The 21,560-nt window shown below is 36.2% G+C and overlaps 2 protein-coding genes and 1 non-coding gene across 8 annotated transcripts in view; 1 reads left to right on the forward strand and 2 right to left on the reverse strand.

Annotated features, from left to right (window-relative positions):
- The window catches only part of EPS15 (epidermal growth factor receptor pathway substrate 15), a 150,941-nt gene that overhangs the window by 84,076 nt on the left and 45,305 nt on the right, over positions 1-21,560 (forward strand). For all 6 annotated transcript variants that reach the window (XM_064589160.1, XM_064589156.1, XM_064589161.1 and 3 more), the window contains one exon: positions 8,177-8,249. In XM_064589160.1, coding sequence (XP_064445230.1) covers positions 8,177-8,249 — 73 coding nt within the window. The remainder of the gene's footprint in view (positions 1-8,176; positions 8,250-21,560) is intronic.
- On the reverse strand, positions 2,139-2,594 carry LOC123859620 (small ribosomal subunit protein uS8-like). Its single transcript, XM_045897725.3, has one exon. The coding sequence runs from the start codon at positions 2,558-2,560 to the stop codon at positions 2,177-2,179; it is 384 nt and encodes a 127-aa protein (XP_045753681.1). The 5' UTR covers positions 2,561-2,594; the 3' UTR covers positions 2,139-2,176.
- Positions 19,428-19,532, reverse strand: LOC123860739 (small nucleolar RNA U13). Its single transcript, XR_006794852.1, has one exon. It is a non-coding gene; the product is annotated as a small nucleolar RNA U13 (small nucleolar RNA).

A 21,560-nucleotide genomic window follows, 5' to 3' on the forward strand; every position in this document is an offset into this window, starting at 1 on the left:
CCTCTGTGCTTTCTTCTTTTTCATTATTTTTTTATTGTGATAAAATATACATAGCACATTTACTATTTTAGCCATTTTTAATCATGTAATTCGGTGTCCTTAAGTACATTCATGTTCTTGTACAACTATTACCACTATTCATCTCCAGAATTTTTTCATCTTCCCAAGCTGAATGATTTAATTGGACTTGATAGCAACTTAACTTTAATCACATATAAAATTCTACTCCTATAAGTTCTGTCCCCTCCATTTTGTTATTGATGTCATAAATCATATCTTTATACATTCTGTATCTACTAACAGATATATAATTATTTTTTATGTGTTTGTCTTTTAAATCCTGTAGAAAATTTAAAGGGAAGTTGCAAACCAAAATTACAATAATACTGGTTTTTGTTCTTGCCCATGTATCTTCATTGGAGATCTTTATATTTTCATATGGCTTCGAGTTACTGTCTAGTAGCATCCTTTCATTTCAACCTGAAGGATTCACTTTAGCATTTCTTGTAGCACAGGTCTAATGGTGGGGAAGTCACTCAGCCATTGTTTATCTGGGACTATCTTAACTTCTCTCTCATTTTGGAAGGACAGTTTTGCCAGATAGTGTTTTCTTTTTTCTTTTTTTTTTTTTTTTTAACACTTACATATATCATCCCACTGCCTTCTGGCCATCAAAGTTTTTGCTAAGAAATCTACTGATAATCTTATTGAAGATCCTTTGTATGTGACTAGTCTTTCTTACTGCTTTCAAGATTCTGTCTTTCAGCAGTTTCATTATAATGTGTCTCAGTGTGGTTCTCTGGGTTTTCCTGCTTGGAATTTGTTGAGCTTCTTGGATTATAGATTAGTGTGTTTTATCAAATTTGAGAAGGTTTCTTCTTAGTCTGCCTCTTAGTCTGCTGTTTTGCTGACATCTTGTGTGCTTTCTTGCATAAGTTCTCCTTCATTTTGAAATGCCACTTTTCTATCTGACATTCATTATTTCCTTCAAGGCTTAGCTGAAGTCTCACCTCCTTCACAAAGCATGCCCAGGCTGGAGTAATTTCTGTTGATAAACATACCACTTACTATCTTTACAGCTTATCTTGTGGTTAATGAACCTGCCTTCACTGATACCAAGCAAGCCTTTTCTGACCGTCTCCAGGGAGAGTCAGGTACCCATGTACTGTGTTCCCACAGCAACTTGTGCTTGCCCGTTCTGGCACCCAGTACACTGCATTGTGATTATCTTTTTATATTTTTCTGCCAAACCCTTCATATACATTGAATTCTGCATTTCTTAATGGCAGGTACCTACCTCATTGTTTTTTGTAGCCCTAAAGTGTAGCACAGTAACAAGTATATAGTAAGATTCAGTATTTGTTTGTTGAATCAGTAGATAGGTCTTAAAGTTCTATAGGGATGTATTATTGAGTTTTGTTGTGTATTTTCTTTTTCACTCCTTGCAGCAATCCCCCCATATGATATATGAAGTAGATACTATATTCAATTTATTTTAAGGAATTGGCTCACACAATTGTGGGAGCTGGCAAGTCTGAAATGTGTAGGACAGGCCAGTAGGTTGGAGACTCAGGGAAGAGTTGATGTTGTAGCTCAAGTCCAAACACAGTTTGGACATAGAATTCTCTCTTCCTTGGGGACCCTCAGGTTTTTTTTTTTTCTCTTAAGGCCTTAAACTAATTGGGTGAAGCCCATTCATACTATGATGAGTAATTTATTTTACTCAAAGTCTACTGATTTAAATGTTAATTTCATCTAAAAAAATATCTCTACACCTGCCTGGGTGGCTCAGTTGGTTGAGTGTCTGACTCTTGGTTTTGGTTCAGGTCATGATCTCATGGGTTGTGGGATCAAGCACCCTGTCCGACTCCACGCTCCCAGACTCACTGGGGAGTCTGTTTGAAAATTCACTCCCTCTGCCCTTCCCCAACTCTAAATAAATAAATATTTAAAAAAAAAAATCTCTACAGCAACATCCAAATACCTGTTTAACCAAATACCTGGGTACCATGGCCTAGCCAAGTTAATGCATAAAGTTAACCATCATCAGGGGGGAAAGGAGCCAGAGCCTAAAGCCCTACCAGGATTCTCTTGTCTGCTTGCCTTTCACCTCAGCTTTTTTGGGTTTTTTTTTGTCCATTGAGGCATTTTATTTGCATGTATGTATTACATCTCCCTAGAAAAAGAATCCCAGGATCTTCCCTCCTGTGTGTTTTCGTCTTGCTTCTTCATGGTCCATGATGCCAGCTGAGGTTGTCAGTATAACGAAACCAAACTGGCGGGACGGAAGCAGGTTATTCTGCCATTTTTCTAGATCTTTCAATTGTACATCAAATCTGGGGCTGATCACTCCACACTTGTTTAACCTGCCCATGAGGTTCACAACAATTTTCCCCATTCTGTGATCATCAGTGATTTCAAATTCGCCAGTGTAACCATGCTTCATCATCACAGTGAGAAACCGGACGATGACTTTGGAGCATAGCCTAATAAGAACCTGGCGTTTGCCTCTCTTCTCAGCATTGTTAATGCTCTTGAGAGCATCTGCCAGGACATTCATGCGCACTGTTATGGCGGGACGGAAAGACGGCAGAAAGAGGACCTCACCTCAGCTTTTTATGTGAAAATTTTATTATCATTAGGCAGGGACAACAAATATCCCCAGCACCTGGACTCACATTTGCCCGTCTTCATCATTTCACAGGAATAATTCTTCCTGAGAATGAATGAGATAATCCATGTAAAGTGCTTATCACATAACACCTATTGTGTAGTAAATGTTTAATAAGTGCCAGTTTCCATAATTATAATATTATTATTATAATTATTATTATTATTAGTTGTAATGATAGTAATAGTAGATAGTATAGTGGTAATAATAGTTTTCTATTAGTTCCAAATAAAGGCATCCTAGATAAAGATCCTGACTGCCTTGTCTTGAATTAATCCCTGTGATGGTGAGTTGGTGGAATGTGACTGGTTAAGCTTTGGTCAGGAGCCAATCCCTGGCCAGTGATTGCTCAGAGAGGTTGACTCTAAAAAGATGGCATCTTCTGCTTGACTTGTTCAGGCAGAAAGGTGATAGGTAAGGGAGAAAGAGAGGAGCAGTCTCCCAAAAGGATTTCTGGGTCCTAGGAGAAGGGAGGGTCAGCCAGAACAAATAACTGTTACTACAGTGATTTAAGTAAGATGCCCTGTGATGGAGTCAGTATTTGAATTCTGGGCTATTTTACACCAAATCTTACGCTTTGAAAACCATATAATGAGTTTCTAAAGGTAGAGAATTGTTATTTGAATATTAAGCAAGATTTGGGGGTAGAAATTTCAGTGATTACATTATATATTCTATGCATTAGATCAGTGTGTTCTAAACTTTATTGCAACCCATAATTCCTTTTAACAAATTTAAAAATTACTCCATCAGTGTTATTTAAAATTATAAGTAATGTTAATGTTATCAGCAAAAAGCAAGCACAGCATAGGCTCAAAGCCTGCTTTTTTCCTAATTACGTGACATCTTGTACATTTTACCTTGCAAATCTTAAGATGGTAGAGATATTAGCATCTGCATAATGAAAATTAAGACTGAGGCTGTGAAAGTTATGTGATCATCAGAGTAAAAAAACAGCTGTTTCATGGCAGAGCCAGATTAGAATCTGAGTCTCCAGTTTTTAGTCCCATTTTCTTGTTCTCTGTAAGACCTAGATGCTTTACTAAAGATTATCGTAGTGGGGTGCCTGGGTGGCTCAGTCCTTAAGCATCTGCCTTCAGCTCGGCTCATGGTCCTAGGGTCCTGGGATCGAGCCCCGCATTGGGCTCCCTGCTCCGTGGGAAGCCTGCTTCTCCCTCTCCCACTCCCCCTGCTTGTGTTCCCTCTCTCGCTGTGTCTCTCTGTCAAATAAATAAATAAAATCTTTAAAAAAAAAAAAAAAAGACTATTGTAGTAATGAGAATAGTAACAAGACTAATGAGAATAGCTTGCTTTTCTGTGTTTGCTTGATAGATTTTGGCAGTTAAGCTACTTAATAAGATGATCCCCAAATGTGCCCAAAAAGATTTTTATAAATAAGTTTCAGGGTTGAAAAATACACCTTCATGAGTTTCTTTTTTTCTTTTTAAGATTTTATTTATTTATTTGTCAGAGAGAGCACAAGCAGGGGGAACGGCAGGCAGAGGGAGAAGCAGGCTCCCTGCTGAGCAAGGACCCCAATACGAGATTCGATCCCAGGACCCTGGGATCATAACCTGAGCCAAAGGCAGATGTTTAACTGACTGGGCCACCCAGGCGTCCCTCTTCATGAGTTTCTAACTAACTGGTTTTTGGTTTCTAACTTGTTTCTCTTTTTATTGCTCTATGGTTGGAAAATAATGGATATTTATATTCAGGGAAAAAAACTAAAACTATGTTTCTGGGAAGGGCTTTGAAGGTGACTTAAACCTGTTTTTCTGACGATGTTGGTATTCTATCAAAATTAAGACAGATCGCTCACTCGCTTCTTCCCATAAACAGAGCCTGGGGAAATGAAAGTGAACTTCATGGACTTGGGTCCCTGAGCCTGACTGTCCTTGTGAATAGCTTTGACTCCTTCATAGTAGGTTTATGCAGTTGTCAACTTTAGGCTTCTGAAAGCCTAGCTTGGGTTTTGCTTTTCTTGCTGGTTTACATACTAGTTTCCACCGAATCAGAACCAGCAGCTTTTGGAAACTAGGGAGCCTTATCCCCAGCCTTTCTTTATTTAAAGCATTGGTATTTGTGGGTTTTTTAGGATGTGCCAGAATCTTGGGAGTGAATAGGGTCACAGAGATAGTCTAAGATAGAAGGTATGTATGATCATTTCTTTTCCCTTCTGGAAGTTTCTAAGCTGAAGGCAATAGCTTTCCTGTCATCCAAGATGAGTAGTGCTTTGGCCAAAATGCTCACACACCTATTTTTGAAATATATCTTAAATCTGTTTTACCCACATATATTGGTGGGCTCCTTGGAAAACTGCATATAAATATTTTTTATTGTGGCACAGAATCTTGAAAAGAATTAAGTTTTTGAGGGGTGACTGGGTGGCTCAGTCGGTTAAGCGTCTGCCTTCAGCTCGGGTCATGATCCCAGGGTCCTGGGATCGAGCCCTGCATCGGGCTCCCTGCTCTGCAGGAAGCCTGCTTCTCTCTCCCTGCTTGTGTTCCCTCTCTCTCTGTGTCTCTCTGTCAAATAAATAAATAAAATCTTAAAAAAAAAGAATTAAGTTTTTGAATTATTAATGTTAAACAGAATGCTTTGTATAGTTATGCATCCATCACTTGTAGAAAAATATACGTTATTTGAAAGAAAGGAGAATGTAAGAAATATGACCCAGGTCCCGTTCTCTTGCACCTAAGCATCTTCAAGCACCTAAATGTACTTGCCCAAAATGAGAAGGATAGCTATAGAGGTTAAAAGTCTATGGACTCGGGCGCCTGGGTGGCTCAGTTGGTTAAGCGACTGTCTTCGGCTCAGGTCATGATCCTGGAGTTCCTGGATTGAGTCCCGCATCGGGCTCCCTGCTCGGCAGGGAGCCTGCTTCTCCCTCTGACCCTCCCCCCTCTCATGTGCTCTCTCAAATAAATAAATAAAATCTTTAAAAAAAAAAAAGTCTATGGACTCTACATCTGAAACTAATGATGTATTATATGTTGGCTAATTGTATTTAAGTAAAAAAAGAAAAGAGTCAATGGAATATCACAGAATAACAATTTGGCATCCCTGAAATTATAATCTAAGTTAATGAGAAATATGAGAAAATAATTTGATTTTTAGTCTGATTTGTAGGACAGATTTTCAATTGTGATGGTTTTAATAGAAGGTAATATAACTGATTTTTTTTTTTTACACATTTTCTCTTTAGTAATTTACACATTTACACATTTTCTCTTATACTAACTTGGTTTTGATAATAAAGGAATTATTATGAGGCCAGAATTTTACTAGATAAAAGTGGGTCAAAAGTTAAATTTAATTGATCTCAGTACTATGAGAATTAATGTCTGACACTCCCATATTTTGTTTAGTTGGAAATGGTCTTTGGGATATGTTTGGAGATATCACTACTGCTACCCTCACTCCCACACCCAAAATTATGAAGCGGAATCTGTACTTTCTAAGCTTCCTCCATTTTACCAAAACACAGACTGTATTTGCTGGTTTGAGCTGACAGTCCTTTGTAATCTGTTTTCCTTTTTCACCAAGCAAGCTTCCTTTTTATTTTTTTTAGCTCTCTTACTCTTCTGTCTTGGCTGCGTTGTCAGCTCACTGCTTTCTTGCAGCCCTGTTTTCCTGCTGCACACTTGATCTTTGAGCAGACACTGTCAGTAACAGCAGTTAACAGAGAAGCAGAAGGGGTTGAATACAAACATGCACATTAGTGTGTGCCGTGCTGATCTATGATACTGTGTGATGTTTTCTATTTTTGTTATTAGCTGCTGTCAGAAATTGATACTCACCCTGTGTGGAATGCTTCTGAGAATTTGGGGTTGGGGAAGGGGGCTAGTTTTTCATGTGACTTATCTCTGACATGCTGCAGCAGGAGAAAACACTCTTCTGCTCACTTAAGGAGGAAAGGAAAAATTTCCAAGATTGAGCTTGCAGAATTTGTGTGGTATATTTAGATTTTTCTTCCTGTGATTTCTATTTTTTTTATTTTATCTGATTTTATAAGGGAAGTGGGGGATGACCTTTGCATAATAAGTAGATTGAGGTATGGGAGGAGTGGGCTGCAACAATGATTCGCATGGTAAGGGACTGTTTAAAATCTCTGCGACATCATGACCCACATTGCGACCCATCTGACAAATGGTTAGTGAGCTCCTTGGCCATCTCAAGTATTTAAAAGTAACAGTATACAAATAGCTTTTATTCTTGGGCTTTTTTTTTGTCCTTACAAATCTTAAGAACATTGTGCCTGCATATCCAAAACAGTTGATTTTTGTCTACATTTAAAATATCACCTCAAAAAGGGTCGAGAAATATAAATATAGCATTAAGTTGTCCCCTAAGTATCTCCTCTGGTCTAATTTTCCCACTTGCCTTTATGCTACAGCTTAATGGAGCCTGAGCTTATGTTTTGGTGATGTCTGGGATGAAACTGAAATAATAGTCTTGAAGCTCTAAGGAGAAACTCTACAGTACTAGTTTGGAGGACTTCTTGAATGCCATCCCCCCTTCTTCATGTTGCCTTCTTTTACCTTTACCCCCACCCAAAAATGTATTGCTGCAGAGTTCTAGGGATTTTTCTCTCATTTTGTAGAAAAGAAAAGAAAAAAGGAAGAGAGCAAGTCAGTGTGTGTGTGTGTGTGTGTGTGTGATTTCAGTACAAGCAGTTATTACATCAAAAGAAATAGCTTTATATTGTATTTCTGAATCTAAGGTTGCTTAGGACTCATTCGTTAGGAATCTAGCTCTGATGGAAGCATGTAAGAATTTAGATAATGGTATCTCAGACTACCAGTGATCCTAGTATGTTTGATCTGAAGAGTATAGAAAGAGATAAATGCTAATGCAATTCTTTTTTTTACTTAGTATACACTGTTTTATGTATTTGATCAACTGGAATTGATAAGTGGTCCTAAAATAGTTTTTTTGAGCAGAGCGGTATTTGATGGAGCAAATGGACTGTGTATTGACAGTCTTATCCATTTCTTCTATGTTGTTTCATTCTAAAAGTGGTACACACCAGTGATTTAAGGGGAAATTAACACTTCATTAAATGTCCTTTTCCTTAATATTGTTGACTATTTCTATTAGCCATTTTCATTTGATTTGACATGGTACTTAAGGGTTAAGCTTACAGAGCTGATGCAACCCCTCCTTTTTTTCACCAGCAATTTTCATTGGACATCATTTCCATAGCAACAGTGAGATCAGTGCAACCTGAGTGTTTCATTGATTATTTTTCTCCTCTTCCTTTTTTAATCTATTCTCTTTTCACCACATTTTAGTGAGAAAGCAATTTTTTTTTTTTTTACAAACGGCTTATATTGATTTCTATTCCATAAATAATTAAAAGAGGGTGGAAAACTCTGCCCTTCACTTAAAAATTGAATGTTTCACTATGTATTTAAAAAGCGATTCAGGGTTAGGAGGATGGATAACCATACCAGCTGTAGCTGATGTTCTCAAATATTCTTGCATTGTTTGCTGGTCTTCTAGGGAAAAGAATAATGTGGAACAGGACCTTAAGGAGAAAGAAGATACTATTAAACAGAGGACAAGCGAGGTTCAGGTAAGTGAACTGTTAAATTCAGTATTCTATTTCTGATTTAGGAGGATTCATTTTAAATATATAGGGTCATTTACCATGTGATGGTTGTGGTATTGATGAGTAGGTCAAGGGAATACCCGTTATTTATGTGATATAAATATTTGCCTTTTGCAAAATGATAGTTTTTCTCTGAATTCTGGCCTGCAAAGATTATACTACAATGAGAAAGCAGTATTTTTAGCATAAATTTCTGGTTTTGAAAGTATTTTTAAGATAATATTTACCTACATATTATATCATTAAAGGTAAGTTTGAGTGACTTACGATGTAAATATTATTACACCAATAAAATTAAATGAGTGAGATCATCATCACCATCATCATCATCATCAAAACACAAATTGCTTTTTACGAATGTGAAATTTTGTTAGCTAAGGAGACCTAGTGTTTTTAAAGGGCTGTTTCTCATAATACTATAATACTGATAGGATGGGAAATGATATGAAACAATTTAAAATAGCATTTTGTAAGTTGCTTAGTAGCCAGGCTATCTTAAACTTCAGCATAATGAGATTTAATTCATTTTCACTAAGTGCTGCATTATGTACCTTCATTTTACAAATAGAAAAGGTAATAAAACCTCAGTTTCTGATTGAGAAATGATATAAAAAGGGGTATTTCAAACATTAAAAATATAGAAAATTGAGCAGTGTTGCATTTAGAGCAGTAAATATTGCATGTTACCATGTTATTGGGGCACTGTTTCCTGAATGTTATACCAGCACATACAGGAGGTTGGATGTAGAAGCACTGTTGTCAGTTGCCAGTAAAAGCATATGGATGGGCCTTTTAAAACATGTTACTTGTATGTTCGATTTTCTTGCTTGTGCTGATAGTTTTAAATGAATGAAAGCTCTGAATTGGTAGATCCATTGTTTTGTTTTGATGTAGGACATACACCAGAGATAGTCTGAGATGTATTGTGCCTGGGTGGAGAGAATGATTTACTGAGAGATTGAGGAAGAAGCCAGAGACTTCTTGTTACAAGTTGGCTATTTTATTAGATTACTACATTTATTATATATACTGGAATTTTCCTAAAGGTGATGGAAAAGTCAAGAGATCATCACTAATATATTTCCCTTTGTGGTAGTGAAATGGGGGGTGGTTACCTCAGTTACATTATTTTTGTGCAGTTTTTGAGCTTAGGAAATGAAAAGAGACACAGACTTAAGCAATTATTGCTGAAAATAGCTTAAGAATGGAAGATAAAATAATCTATAAAAGTTTCCTCAATCTGAAGAGATAGATATAGTTACTGATAAAATACTGGACAGCTTCTAAATTTAGCCAGATAGTGTTTCAAAGTATGCAGGTTTTTGCAATGGACAGTATTTTGTTATTTATGTACATCTACCTGTTGGTTTTTCCCTACTGCATCTTTTGAGAATGTGAATTTAAAAGGCTGGTTTAGAACAACACTGAAATTTATATTGTTCTTTCAGGCTAAATGGGCTATCCTTGAATATTTGATTTCTTAAAATTTTAGAAGTTTTTTATCAGTCAAGATTTCTTCATGATTTTTTTTTTTTTTTTGTCCTTTTTCACTTAGTGGTGATGGTAAGGCATATGTTAAATCTTAAACTTTGCTAAATCCAAAATGTATAATTAGCGGAGGGAGTCTATTTAATTTTTCTGTATTGGGTGCTGTAAATAAAAGGCACGTGGAGCATGCAGAGTACAGACCAATTTGTAATGTTTGAACATAAGTTTGTTGAAAAGATAACATTGGATTAAAGCTTTGTATTAGTAGATTCATGACTCATTCCACCCCAATACAGGTATCTATGTATTATACATGATAATGAGACACTAGACTAAGAATGACATGGATAAGTAACATCTACATGTAATTAACACTTTTCATTTTAGTGATTATTCTCAGTTTTCTGAAGCACATGGTAATAAGTAGATTTCATTACCTATTGATTAACTCTGATTTACCCATTGGTAATGAGGCACAGACTAAGGAATAACATGGATAATTAAAATCTGTAAGTAACTCTTAAGTCCTAGTGCTTTATTTTCTAATTTCTCTGGCAAAAGGCAGTTTACTGGAGTTATTAATTAATCGCAAAATCAAAGAACTTCAGTGCTTTCTGACCTGACTTTCTAATGTAGGTGCTATTGAGAAATGCCATAATGAAGACATCAGGAGAAAAGTAAGGGAATTTTGACCTATTAGTGAATGTCTGCCTAATCCAAACTCGGCTTTTCTGAGTGTTCTTGCTTTTATCCATATTTATAAAGTCATAGATAGTAATTATATGAGCTCATATCTCCAGCACAGAAACCAAATTTTAGATGCAACCAAAGTGCCAAAAGACTAGTTCTTTTTTGTTTTGTATCTCTATAGTCTTTAGTCCTAATACAGGTAAGTTAGAAATAATCTGCTATATAATTAATTTCTAAATTTTTGTTTCCTATCTATATTCCTATGAACTACGATCTTGAAAACTTTAAGTTCAAGATTTTTTTCTTGAAAAACAAACCAGCAGGTAACTTCAACTTTTTTTCCTGAAATGATCACTTTTAACGCATATGAGGTATTCTGCTAGTTCCTCAAGTTCTATGGAGAAATTAGGCCCAAAGTGATCCAAGGGGAAAAAGCTATAAAAGGCCATTCTATCTCAAAGGTATATGGTTTGGACTTTTGTTTGTTTGTTTGTTTGTTAAGGGGAGAAGGCAGACCCACATTCTTTCCTACCTTAAACTGCCTATATACAAATTTATTAAAGTTTTTCTTCTGAAAGTGAACAAATTAGGAATTCACTCTTCTGTGTGCTTTGCTTCAGTGTTGCATAGAAGTTTGTAGGAACAACATGGTATCTGACAAACTTGAATTCAGATTCTAGTTCTGACTCTTACAAGGTTTGTAATCCTAAGTAAATAATTTAACCACCCTATACATTAGCTCTCTATTCTGTAATATGGAATAATAAAAATACCAAATACTTAGAGTTGCTATAGGAATAAAATGAGATAATGCAGTTACAGTGCCTCAGAGAGTGATTGGTACCAGGTAAAAGTTGAATAAATGTTCTGATTAGTAGTAGAATTCTATACCCTATCATCTCCTTATTATCTATCCTCCAGCTCTTCCTTCTCTGACTTCTGCCTTCACTTAGGGCTATCTGCACACAGGACTCACCAATTTGAAAATACCTTTTTGTTTTTTGTTTTTTCTGTTATTACTGGCATGTTAGCTACCAATCTGTTTTTTTCTTTTCTTTTTCTTTTTTTATGTGGCCATTTTTTCCTCTTCCTATCCTTTCAAGTAATCCTCTTTAGTCTGCTGTTTACCCATGCTTTAATTTTTCTTCCCAGAACCAATAATAATCTTAAGGCCAGATCCATTGGTCTTTCCTGCATTGGTTCCTGCTTTCTTGAATTTTGTTCTCTTAGATATTCTCCTGCCTGTCAGACCCTTTGCTTCTGTTGCCTTTGTCAGGGATTGACTGATACATGCCTCCACCTTGTTTCCTTCCTTTTTCATACCCCCTGTCATCCATATGCTGGTGACTACCAAATATTTATCAAGCCCTCTACTTTTTAATCTCACATCTCCAATTAGACATTTTAGTGTTTCTCATTGCAAAGTCAGTGTATCTAAAATGAGTCTCATTTTGTTGAAAATAAAATTGGCTTCAGTTTTGGACTTTCCTATTTCTGTCAGTGTTTTCTTTCTCCTTATTGCCACCCTTTTACCTAACATCTGAAATTTTGAAATCAGATCATAAGTGCTCTTCTTGCCATCCTCTTCTTGCCCTTCTTCCTAAACCAATTTTAGTATCATGACTCTCAGCTGTGAAAAATCTTGACTGCTGCCCACTGCTGCTGTTAATGATGAGAGGATGTCCTATCTCATGGGTATATTGGAGGTAGGAAAAAAAGATGAGATACAAATCCTCCTCTTGTACTACTTGTTTTTTTATTGGCTGCCTCTAAACTGTGCCATACACATTCTCTTTCTTATTCCTATGCTTATATCTGTTGTTGTGATCTAGAATGTTCCCTACCTCCCTGCTTATGTGAATTCTGCCCATGCCTTAAAGCCCAGCTCAAATCCCACCACTTCTCTAAATAAAAGTTTTCCTTCTCTGTCTCCTAGTCTATATTAATCTTTCCTATGTTGGAACTCCCAGAGGAGTGTGTATTTACTTAGATGATATGTCCAATATGTTACCTTCTTGTGCTAGTATAGTGTGTATGATTCCAGTATCTTCCAGCCTCTATTGTAAACTCCTTAAGCTAAGAAATTGTACTGTGGAAAATTTCTTTCACTATATTTAATAATATATTATTACATGGAGATAAATTTAAGGAAGCTGTTGACCATAGAAATGAATAAACTTCAGTTTTGTACATGAATTAAAAATAGGACAAGACACACCCAGAAGCCCTACACAGAAAGGATTGGGAGCATGGTAGGTTCACACAGAGTCAGACTTTTCCATAAAGTTCATACTTGTTCATGCCACTCTCATGCAAAAGAAGTTCCCACTTGTTTATACTTTATCAGTAAATGTTCAGTAATCATAGTAATTGTCCTTTTTTTGTTTCATTTTAATCACTTAGGGGTTTTTTTTTTTTTTCTTAGATGAAGAGGGATGACTTATTTTGGGTAGAAATAAAATTAGATACATGAGCTCAACATTCTTTTCCTAGCGATAATGCTCTTAGAACATGCTGGGAAGCATATGATTGGGAAATAAAGGCAGGCTATTGGTGAGGATTTCTAACACCCACCTAGTTTAATAGACTTCCTTTCTGTTCTTTGACCTAAACATCTTGCTCTATAGTTGATACTTTTTTTATATTAAGAATACTCCTCAGAGTCCATTGTCAGCTGAGGGTTCTAGAGGGGAGGGGGTGGGGGGAAGGGTTGGCCTGGTGATGGGTATTAAAGAGGGCACGTTCTGCATGGGGCACTGGGTGTTATACGCAAACAATGAATCATGGAACATTACATCAAAAACTAATGATGTGTAATGTATGGTGATTAACATACCATAAAAAAAAAAGAATACTCCTATAGGGGCACCTGGGTGGCTCAGTCGGTCGAACATCTGCCTTTAACTCGGGTCATGATCCCGGAACCCTGGAGTTCCTCATTGGGCTCCCAGCTCAGCAGGGGGGTCTGCTTCTCCCTCTACCCCTCTCCACTGCTTCTGATCTCTCTTTGTCTCTCAAATAAATAAATAAAATCTTAAAAAAGAAAAGAATACTCCTGTAACTTCCTTTTTGAGAATTAGGCCAACATAATGAATGTTTTCTAGATTATTTCTAGTTTTGGATTAGTCTGTAGAATTTTTAAAATCAGTTAAATAGCATTTTTGTAAGATTACTGAAATATTTAAAATTCCCCTTGCTCTCTTTAATAATTCTTCAGGTATAGATATACTAGTATAAGTACATGTCTTTATATATGCTTTGGGGTTTTTAAATAAGTATTCATAAGTTAGTGGTAATTTTATTTTTTACTCTGTATTTTATGTGAAACAGATGCAAATGTATTCATTTTGCTAATACTTAACAGCTTTAATACTTAAGTTACTTCTTAAGTCGTATACCTGACTTGGATTGCTAAAATAAATTTTACTCTTTTTAATATAGCTAAGAGTTTTTATGTATTTGCTTAAATTCTATTTTCATTACCTCTGTTGCACTTCATGGGGTGTGGAAGGATGGGGATGAGTTTATAATTTTCATTAACTTGTGTGATTTCTAGAAAACAGGACATTTTCCTTGAAAGTTCTTCTTAAATAAAGCCAAGATACTAACTCAAGGATCCCTTCATTTCGTGATGAGGAATCTTGGATGTGGCTGCTTTGGTATTTTTCTAAAACAGACCTTGGCACTGTGTTACTGTAGTTTTGTTCACTCCATTCTTGCCAGTCTCTTAATTGCTGCTATCCTTCTTTCTTCTGTTGATGGCACAGATAGGCAAGTAGAGCATGACCATGGAAAATAGAGCATAACTAGGAAGGCTTCTGCAAATGTCTTCAGTCACTTACTTGATGGGATGGCATTTGATAGTGCTGAGGTCACGCACTGAATCAGAAGAGGATTTTCCCAAAGGGCTACCTTAAAGTTAAGAGACAATTATCTTAGTTTGGTGGAAGATACTGTTTGCTAGGAGAGCCTGCCACTGCCCTAGTCAAGGGTGGGAGTGGGAGCGTTGGGGAGGTGGGCAAGGAGGGGAGATGTGCATCTGTTGCCTTCACTTAGTCTCAGGATAAGCAAATCTATACCAAAAATAAAATAGCCAAGTTTATCTGAATACTGATGTTGATAGGGAAATTGCATTGCAGTGGTGGTAGTATTACAAGTAATTTTGCGGTGAAATTTTGATTCTGATTCTTGTAGTATGTATGTTTGCATCTGTTCGTTTTGATTTTGTGCAGTTTAATAACTTTAAGTTTGCTTACTGAAAAAGTAGGCCCTTTGTGTATGGATTAATGTTAAGATTTTTTAAGAGATGATTTTTTAAAAAAGATTTTATTTATTTATTTGAGAGAGCGAGAGCAAGAGCCAGAGAGCACTAGTAGGGTGAGAGCACAAGCAGGGTGAAGGGCAGAAAGAGAAGCAGACTCCCTGCTGAGCAGGGAGACCGATGGCAGGGCTTGATCCTGGGACTCCAGGATCATGACCTGAGCAGAAGGCAGATGCTTAACTGACTGAGCTACCTAGGTGCCCCAAGAGATGATTTTTTTTTTTTTAAGATTTTATTTATTTATTTTGACAGAGAGAGACAGCGAGAGAGGGAACACAAGCAGGGGGAATGGGAGAGGGAGAAGCAGGCTTCGTGCTGAGCAGGGAGCCCGACGCGGGGCTCAATCCCAGGACCCTGGGATCATGACCTGAGCCGAAGGCAGATGCTTAATGACTGAGCCACCCAGGCGCCCCAAGAGATGATCTTTTATCATATTTAGAAATAGACATGAAGATGGGGCCCCTGGGTGGCTCAGTCAGTTAAGCATCTGACTCTTGATTTTGCCTCAGGTCATGATCCCAGGGTTGTGAGATTGAGCCCCACGTTGGGCTCTGCACTGAGCATGGAGCCTGCTTGTCCTTCTCCCTCTGCTCCTCCCCTGCTCTCTCTCTCTCTCTCTCAAATAAGTAAATAAAATCTTAAAAAAAAGAAATAGACATGAAGAAACATTAATTATAATTAGTTTTAATATGGACATCTATCCAGCTTAGAATATATCACTAAGGTGAGGTATTTTCTCAGTAACCTTTCCCTTGAAGCCTATACTTTTGTATTACTGTGTGGATTTTTACTATAGCTAAGAAGTGAGGCTGGGAAATTGTAGTGAATTTGTTTGCTCTGTGGAAAAGAAAAGGTCAAGAATGAGTAAATATATTGGCTTGTTTATTCCCTTTCCTTTTGCACAAACTTATCTTCAAAGAGTGTATTTAAAGTGGCTCACTAAAAATACTAGTTTTGAAAAATGTTTCAATTTATTAAAGGAAACCAGCATTATTCCTACTATTGGTAGTTTTTACATAAAAATTCAGTCACATCTGAATATTTTTATACTGGTATGAAACCGCCAGAGATATGTGATACTTTATATGTGAAACTGCAAACTTGACATTTTCAGATTATACAAGCAAATGGGTCCATAGTAATCTTATAAAATATAGAAAAGTATAAAAAAACCCCTACAATTTCACATTCTAGAGAGAGCCATTGTTAACATTTTGCTATATTTTTTATGAATATACATAAATGGCTTTATATTTATTTGTGATTATACTGTACATGCCTCATATTCAGCTTTAAAACATTAGCATTATGTTCTAGACATTTTCTTTTTTTTTTTTTAAGATTTTATTTCTTTATTTTAAGAGAGAAAAGAACAGGAGGGAGGGGAGGGGCAGAGTGAGAGAGAGTCTCAAGCAGACTCTGCACTGAGTGCAGAGCCTGACTAGGGGCTCAGTCCCACGACCCTGATATCACAACCTGAGCCAAAATCAAGAGTCAGCTGCTTAACTGACTGAGCCACCCAGGTGCCCCGCCCCTAGACATTTTCTTATGTTATGTGACCCATTTAAGGTAAATTTTATTTTTAATTAGATTTACAATAGAAGTAGAGACATCAAAATTGCATCTATTTATAAAGACTAGATATTATTAGAGATCGAGTCTAAGATTTTTTGGTGGGGGGAGGGTTGGGAGAGGGTGGGAAATCAGACTAGAGTATTTGAGGATGGGAATAGGTAACAGATATTTCTTTCCTTTTCCCACCCCTAAACATTTTTAATTAAAGGGAAAGAGAAAAAAGTTTTTCCACAGGATTCTTAAAAAATGCTTTTTAGGTTAGCATATCATTATATATAAACTATATAATAACTTTATGACCAAAGTAAGGTTTTTATGATGGATTATATTCCTAAACCAATAAAATTACTTGAGCTCTAGGTGGCATTTAAAAAAATATTTTATAATTTACTTATAAGAAATTTTCAAACCATTGTAGTTTTCCCAGTTACTGTGTTAAAGTAAAGCTATTATTCCACCTTCCTGAAGAGTAAGAATAGTACATAATATTATGTAAAAAACACAAATATATAAGCTTAAAAACACAAGAAAGGTATATGCCACAGTAATGTGCTAATAAGGCAGTAAAGATTATTTCCATATAATGGAAATTTTAAATGTCAAATCAGTCTTGGTCTATAGACTATAAAAATATTGAACCAGTATAGAAATTTAGGTATGATTTTAATTTAACAGAAAGCATTTTATCATAGGTCAGTTTGAGGCTCCTATTCATATTTACTTAAATAGTTTAAGTGCAGAGTGAAGCTTTTCACAGAATGGTAAAAGAACATAAAATCCTCTCTTTCTATCAACCTCTGGCACATTTTCCAAGAGTTTCTACCAGGTACTAGAGGCTTTGTGATAGTTACACATCATTGTTTAATTAATCCTCTGGAATGTGCTACGCATTGTACTAGATTGTGGAACCTCAAAGAAAGATGAGACATTGGCTCTGTCCTTCAGTTTATTGTTTACAGTTTATTGTTTACAGTGTCCTACAGTTTATTGTTTATTGTTTACAGTGTAGTATGTGTGATAATAGAGGTTAAGTACAAACTGCTATAAGAGCACAGTAAAGAAAGCTCAAGGTGAGTCAGAGGAGATTAAATTTGGCTGGGCTTTGAAGAATGAATAGTGTTTCCAGGTAACGATGGTGTGGAAGGACACTCAAGGCAGAGGAAATGGCTTAGGAAAGGCACAGGGACATTGAAGTATATTGTCTCTTGGAGAAAGAAGATGGTTTATTGAGGCTGGGGCACAGATGAATATAAGGAAAAGAGGGTAGTAGAAGAAGAGGAAGGATAACATGGAGCCCAGAATTGAAGGTTCTCATGTATCTTGTAGGCAGTTTTACTTTATCCTACAGATAAGAGGGACCCATTATATATTTTGCAGAGGGACTAAAGAACTCTACTTTGCAATGAGTTTTTTCTTTTTTTAAGAAAGTTGGAGATTTGGAATAGGAAGACAGAAAAACAAAGTATGAATCAAGGAAGGGACAATGAAAACTAGTATGTATTTATTGAGAGCCAATGCCAGGTGCATATCTAAGACTATATCTTCATTTTGAGTATGGATCAGTTAACCATATAGGCAAGGTTAAAAATTTAGGCATGAAAAAAATTTAGGCATGCTGGCAAACTAATGATAAAGTACTAGTGGAGCTTACCATTATGAATCTGTAATCACATAGACTCATGGAATGTCCACACAAGAAGAGTCTTTCATGATCATTCATTGTGTGGGCCTTTTTAAAGGAACTTTTTAAAGAAAGCAGCATGATAGTAATTTTACTTTTAGATTAATCAGTTGGTTGAGAAAATATAAGTGAAAATCAGTTATTAAAAGCATTATTCAATGTTTTACCTAATCACAGAAGCATCTACATATATTTGAAAAATAGCGTACTTGTGAAACATTTAGTCTATAGACACTGTATAGCTTAGTGATTAAGGACTCAGACTCTGGAATCAGAACCTAGTTTGAATCCATTACCTGCTAACTGTAACTTTGGATAAGTACTTGTCCATTTGTGCCTCAGTTTTCTCATCCATGAGATGTGAATAACAATAGTACCTACTTCATAGATCTGTCATATGGATTATAAATGAGTTAATATATGTGAAGAGTCTGGGACAATACCTAGCACATTTTAAGGGCTATTGTAGAAGTCCTTGTTTTGAATGCAGTAATTCAGAGACCTTCTTCTAAGTTTTTCTTTTGTTGTTCTTAGATTCTTATTCTGATGAATGATTGATGGGGTCTTTGAATAGTATGTTATTTAAAAGATATTATTTTTAGAAATTTGTGTTCACAATTTTATTTCACCCTTTTTGAGATTTCTGCCCACCTGCTGCCAAAACATGCCTTAGAGTTATCAGTCCCTTCTTCCTTACTTGTGGTTCCTGGAGAGAATTAAGTCCTAATTCCTTTGGAAACCTTTTTATAAACAGTGAATTAATCTCTCCCTTGTGTATCTACAATGGTATTAATATTGTACCATTCTTCAAAGAATTGGGAAAATAGTCACTCAAATGATTTTTTGTGGTCCAGGTGAGGAAGCCCAAATGTTAGAGGACATATAAATCAGGCCATCTTGGCTGCTCTGTTTTATGGTGGTAATGATAATGGCAGTGCTTTCATCTATCTCCCAAGGTCTCTTTTGTATTTTTTTTTAAATAGACTTTTTTCTTTAGAGCAGTTTTAGGTTCATAGTAAAATTAAGCAGAGGGTACAGAGATCTCCCATTGTAATTTTTTAGTTTCTGTAGCCTTTATCATTAAGCAAAAAGTATAGTACATAAATAAATATAGCATTTTCAAAATGATTTATCTTTAGGAAATTCCTTCCTACACTGAGATCTCTATTTTCGTCTATACATTTTTTTAAACTTTATCTTCCATACATTTTAAAGTTTTGATTTTCATGCTTAGGTCTGTAATATACCTGGAATTTATTTTTCTCTCTGGTGTGATTTAGGGACTTCATTTTATTTTATTTTATTTTTTACCGTACGGGTATGCCCAGGATATTTATTGAGTATTTAATTCTTTTTTCTTTCCAGTCAATTTTTTTTTCCAAGTTCACACCAGACAGGTAATGTGCCGAGGTTGTAACAAGGTTTGAGGGGATGCACATGTCACACAACAGCGTGAACACCCAATCATCATGCTTACGAACTACAAAAGGATCCTCCTTCCAGTCAATTTTAATGTCATATTTTCACATCATTATTTCTGTATATGCCAGATCTGTGTCTAAATTCTCTTTTCTGTTCCTTTAATCTATTTGTCTATCCTTGTATCAACATCAAACTGTCTTAATTATTTCAGTTTTCCAATAATTAATACCTAGTAGATTAAGTCCTTTTACATTTTATTATGCTGTTTCTTTTTCTTTTTTCTTCCAAATGTGTTTTAGAACCAACTTGTCAGGCTCCTTGCAAAACCTTGTTAGGATTTTCATTGGAATGTATAGATTAATTAGGAAAGAACTGACATCTTTATGATACTATTCATCATTTACTAAATATCTATGGAGCACCTCTGGTATACTGGGAACTCTGAATATAGCAGTGAACAAAACTCACAAATATCTCCTGACTCATGGAGCTTATATTGTAGTGGAAGGAAATAGACCATGAACAAGATAAATAAATTATATGCTCTATTATTCATAATAGCCCAAACTGGGAGCAATCTAAGTGTCCATCAAATGTGTATTCATACAATGAAATACTACTCAGCAATAAAAAGGAACAAACTAAAACCTATACATTGCAACAACTGAGACAAATCTCAAAAATACTATAAGAGGTGTAAGAAGCCAGATATAATAGATTATGTATTGTATGATTTTCCATTTATGTGAAATTTCTACAAAAGGCAAGAACTGGAGCGACGGCAGATCATTGGTTGCATGGGGCTTCAAATGGAAATGAGGATTGACTGCAAAGGAGTAAGATAATGGAAGTGTTGTAAAACTGGATTGTGATGATGGTTGCACAATTGTATATTTGCTAAAACTTAATTGTATGCTTACAATGGGCAAATTTTATGGTATGTAAATCAAATCTCAGTAAAGCTGTTTAAATGTTATACCAATACAGATGAGCCTTGAAAACATGCTAAGTCACAAAGAAGCCAATCACAAAGAGCCAGATGTTGTATGATTTCATCTGTATTAACTATCCGGAATAGACAAAGCTTATCGAGATAGAAAGTAGATTGGTGGTTGCCTAGGGCTGGGGTGATTGGGAGGGAAATAGAGTGACTTGCTAGTGGGTATGGGGTTTCTTTTTGGGGTGATTGAAAATGTTCTAAAAAAGTTGTGATGGTTGCATAACTCTGTAAAGGCACTAAAAATTGAACTCAAAGGCATTGAAATTGTACACTTTAAATGGGTGAGTTTTATGGTATGTTTATCTCAATAAAGCTGTTCTAGAAAATGAATAAAATTACTGCTATATATGAAGGAGACTTAGGGGAGGGAGGTGGTGGTAATGGTACCGCACTGTAGCCTCATTGTGGAAAGGTTATAGTTGAACGAAGACGTGAAAGTGATGAGCGTTTGAGCCATATGGATACCTGGGGGAAGAACTTTCTAGGAAGAAGGGATAATTAATGGAAGATCCTGAGAAAGGAGCCTGTCTGGCATGTTTGAGGAGCAGCAGTGAGGCCAGAGTGGCTGAGCAAGGGAAACGCAGTAGGAAATGAAGTTGGGAGATGCAGGGCCATTGTGAGGACTTTGGTATTTACAGTAAGGGAGATGGGGATTCAATGCAGAATTTTGAATAGAGGAGTGACTCATTTGATGCAGGTTTTTTACAGTGACTACTGGGCTGAAAATAAACTGTAGGTAGCCTGGGTAGAAGCAGGGAAACCAGTTAGAAGGCAGCAATCCAAGAGAGAGAGAACAGTGACTTGGACCAAGGTTGAGGGAAAAAGTGGCCAGATTTTGAATATATTTTGAAGGAAGAAGCAATAAAATTTGCTGACAGATTGGAGATGAGATGTGAGAGAAAGAGTCAAAGAACATGCTGGATTTTTTGGCCAGAGAAACTGAGAGGGGGAAGATTGAAGATAAAGCAGATTTGGGTTGGGGGGAAAATGCCAGTTCTGTTTTTGACATGTTCGAGAAGCTCATCAGACATCCAAAGACAGATTTGAGTAAGCAAATCGGATTTTAAAATCTGGAGTCTAGGGAAGAAATCCTGAAGT

This window comes from Mirounga angustirostris, unplaced genomic scaffold (genome assembly GCF_029215605.1).
Source record: "Mirounga angustirostris isolate CCGP_5_RB_7025 unplaced genomic scaffold, mMirAng1.0.hap1 SCAF_4, whole genome shotgun sequence".
Taxonomy (NCBI): Eukaryota; Metazoa; Chordata; class Mammalia; order Carnivora; family Phocidae; genus Mirounga; species Mirounga angustirostris.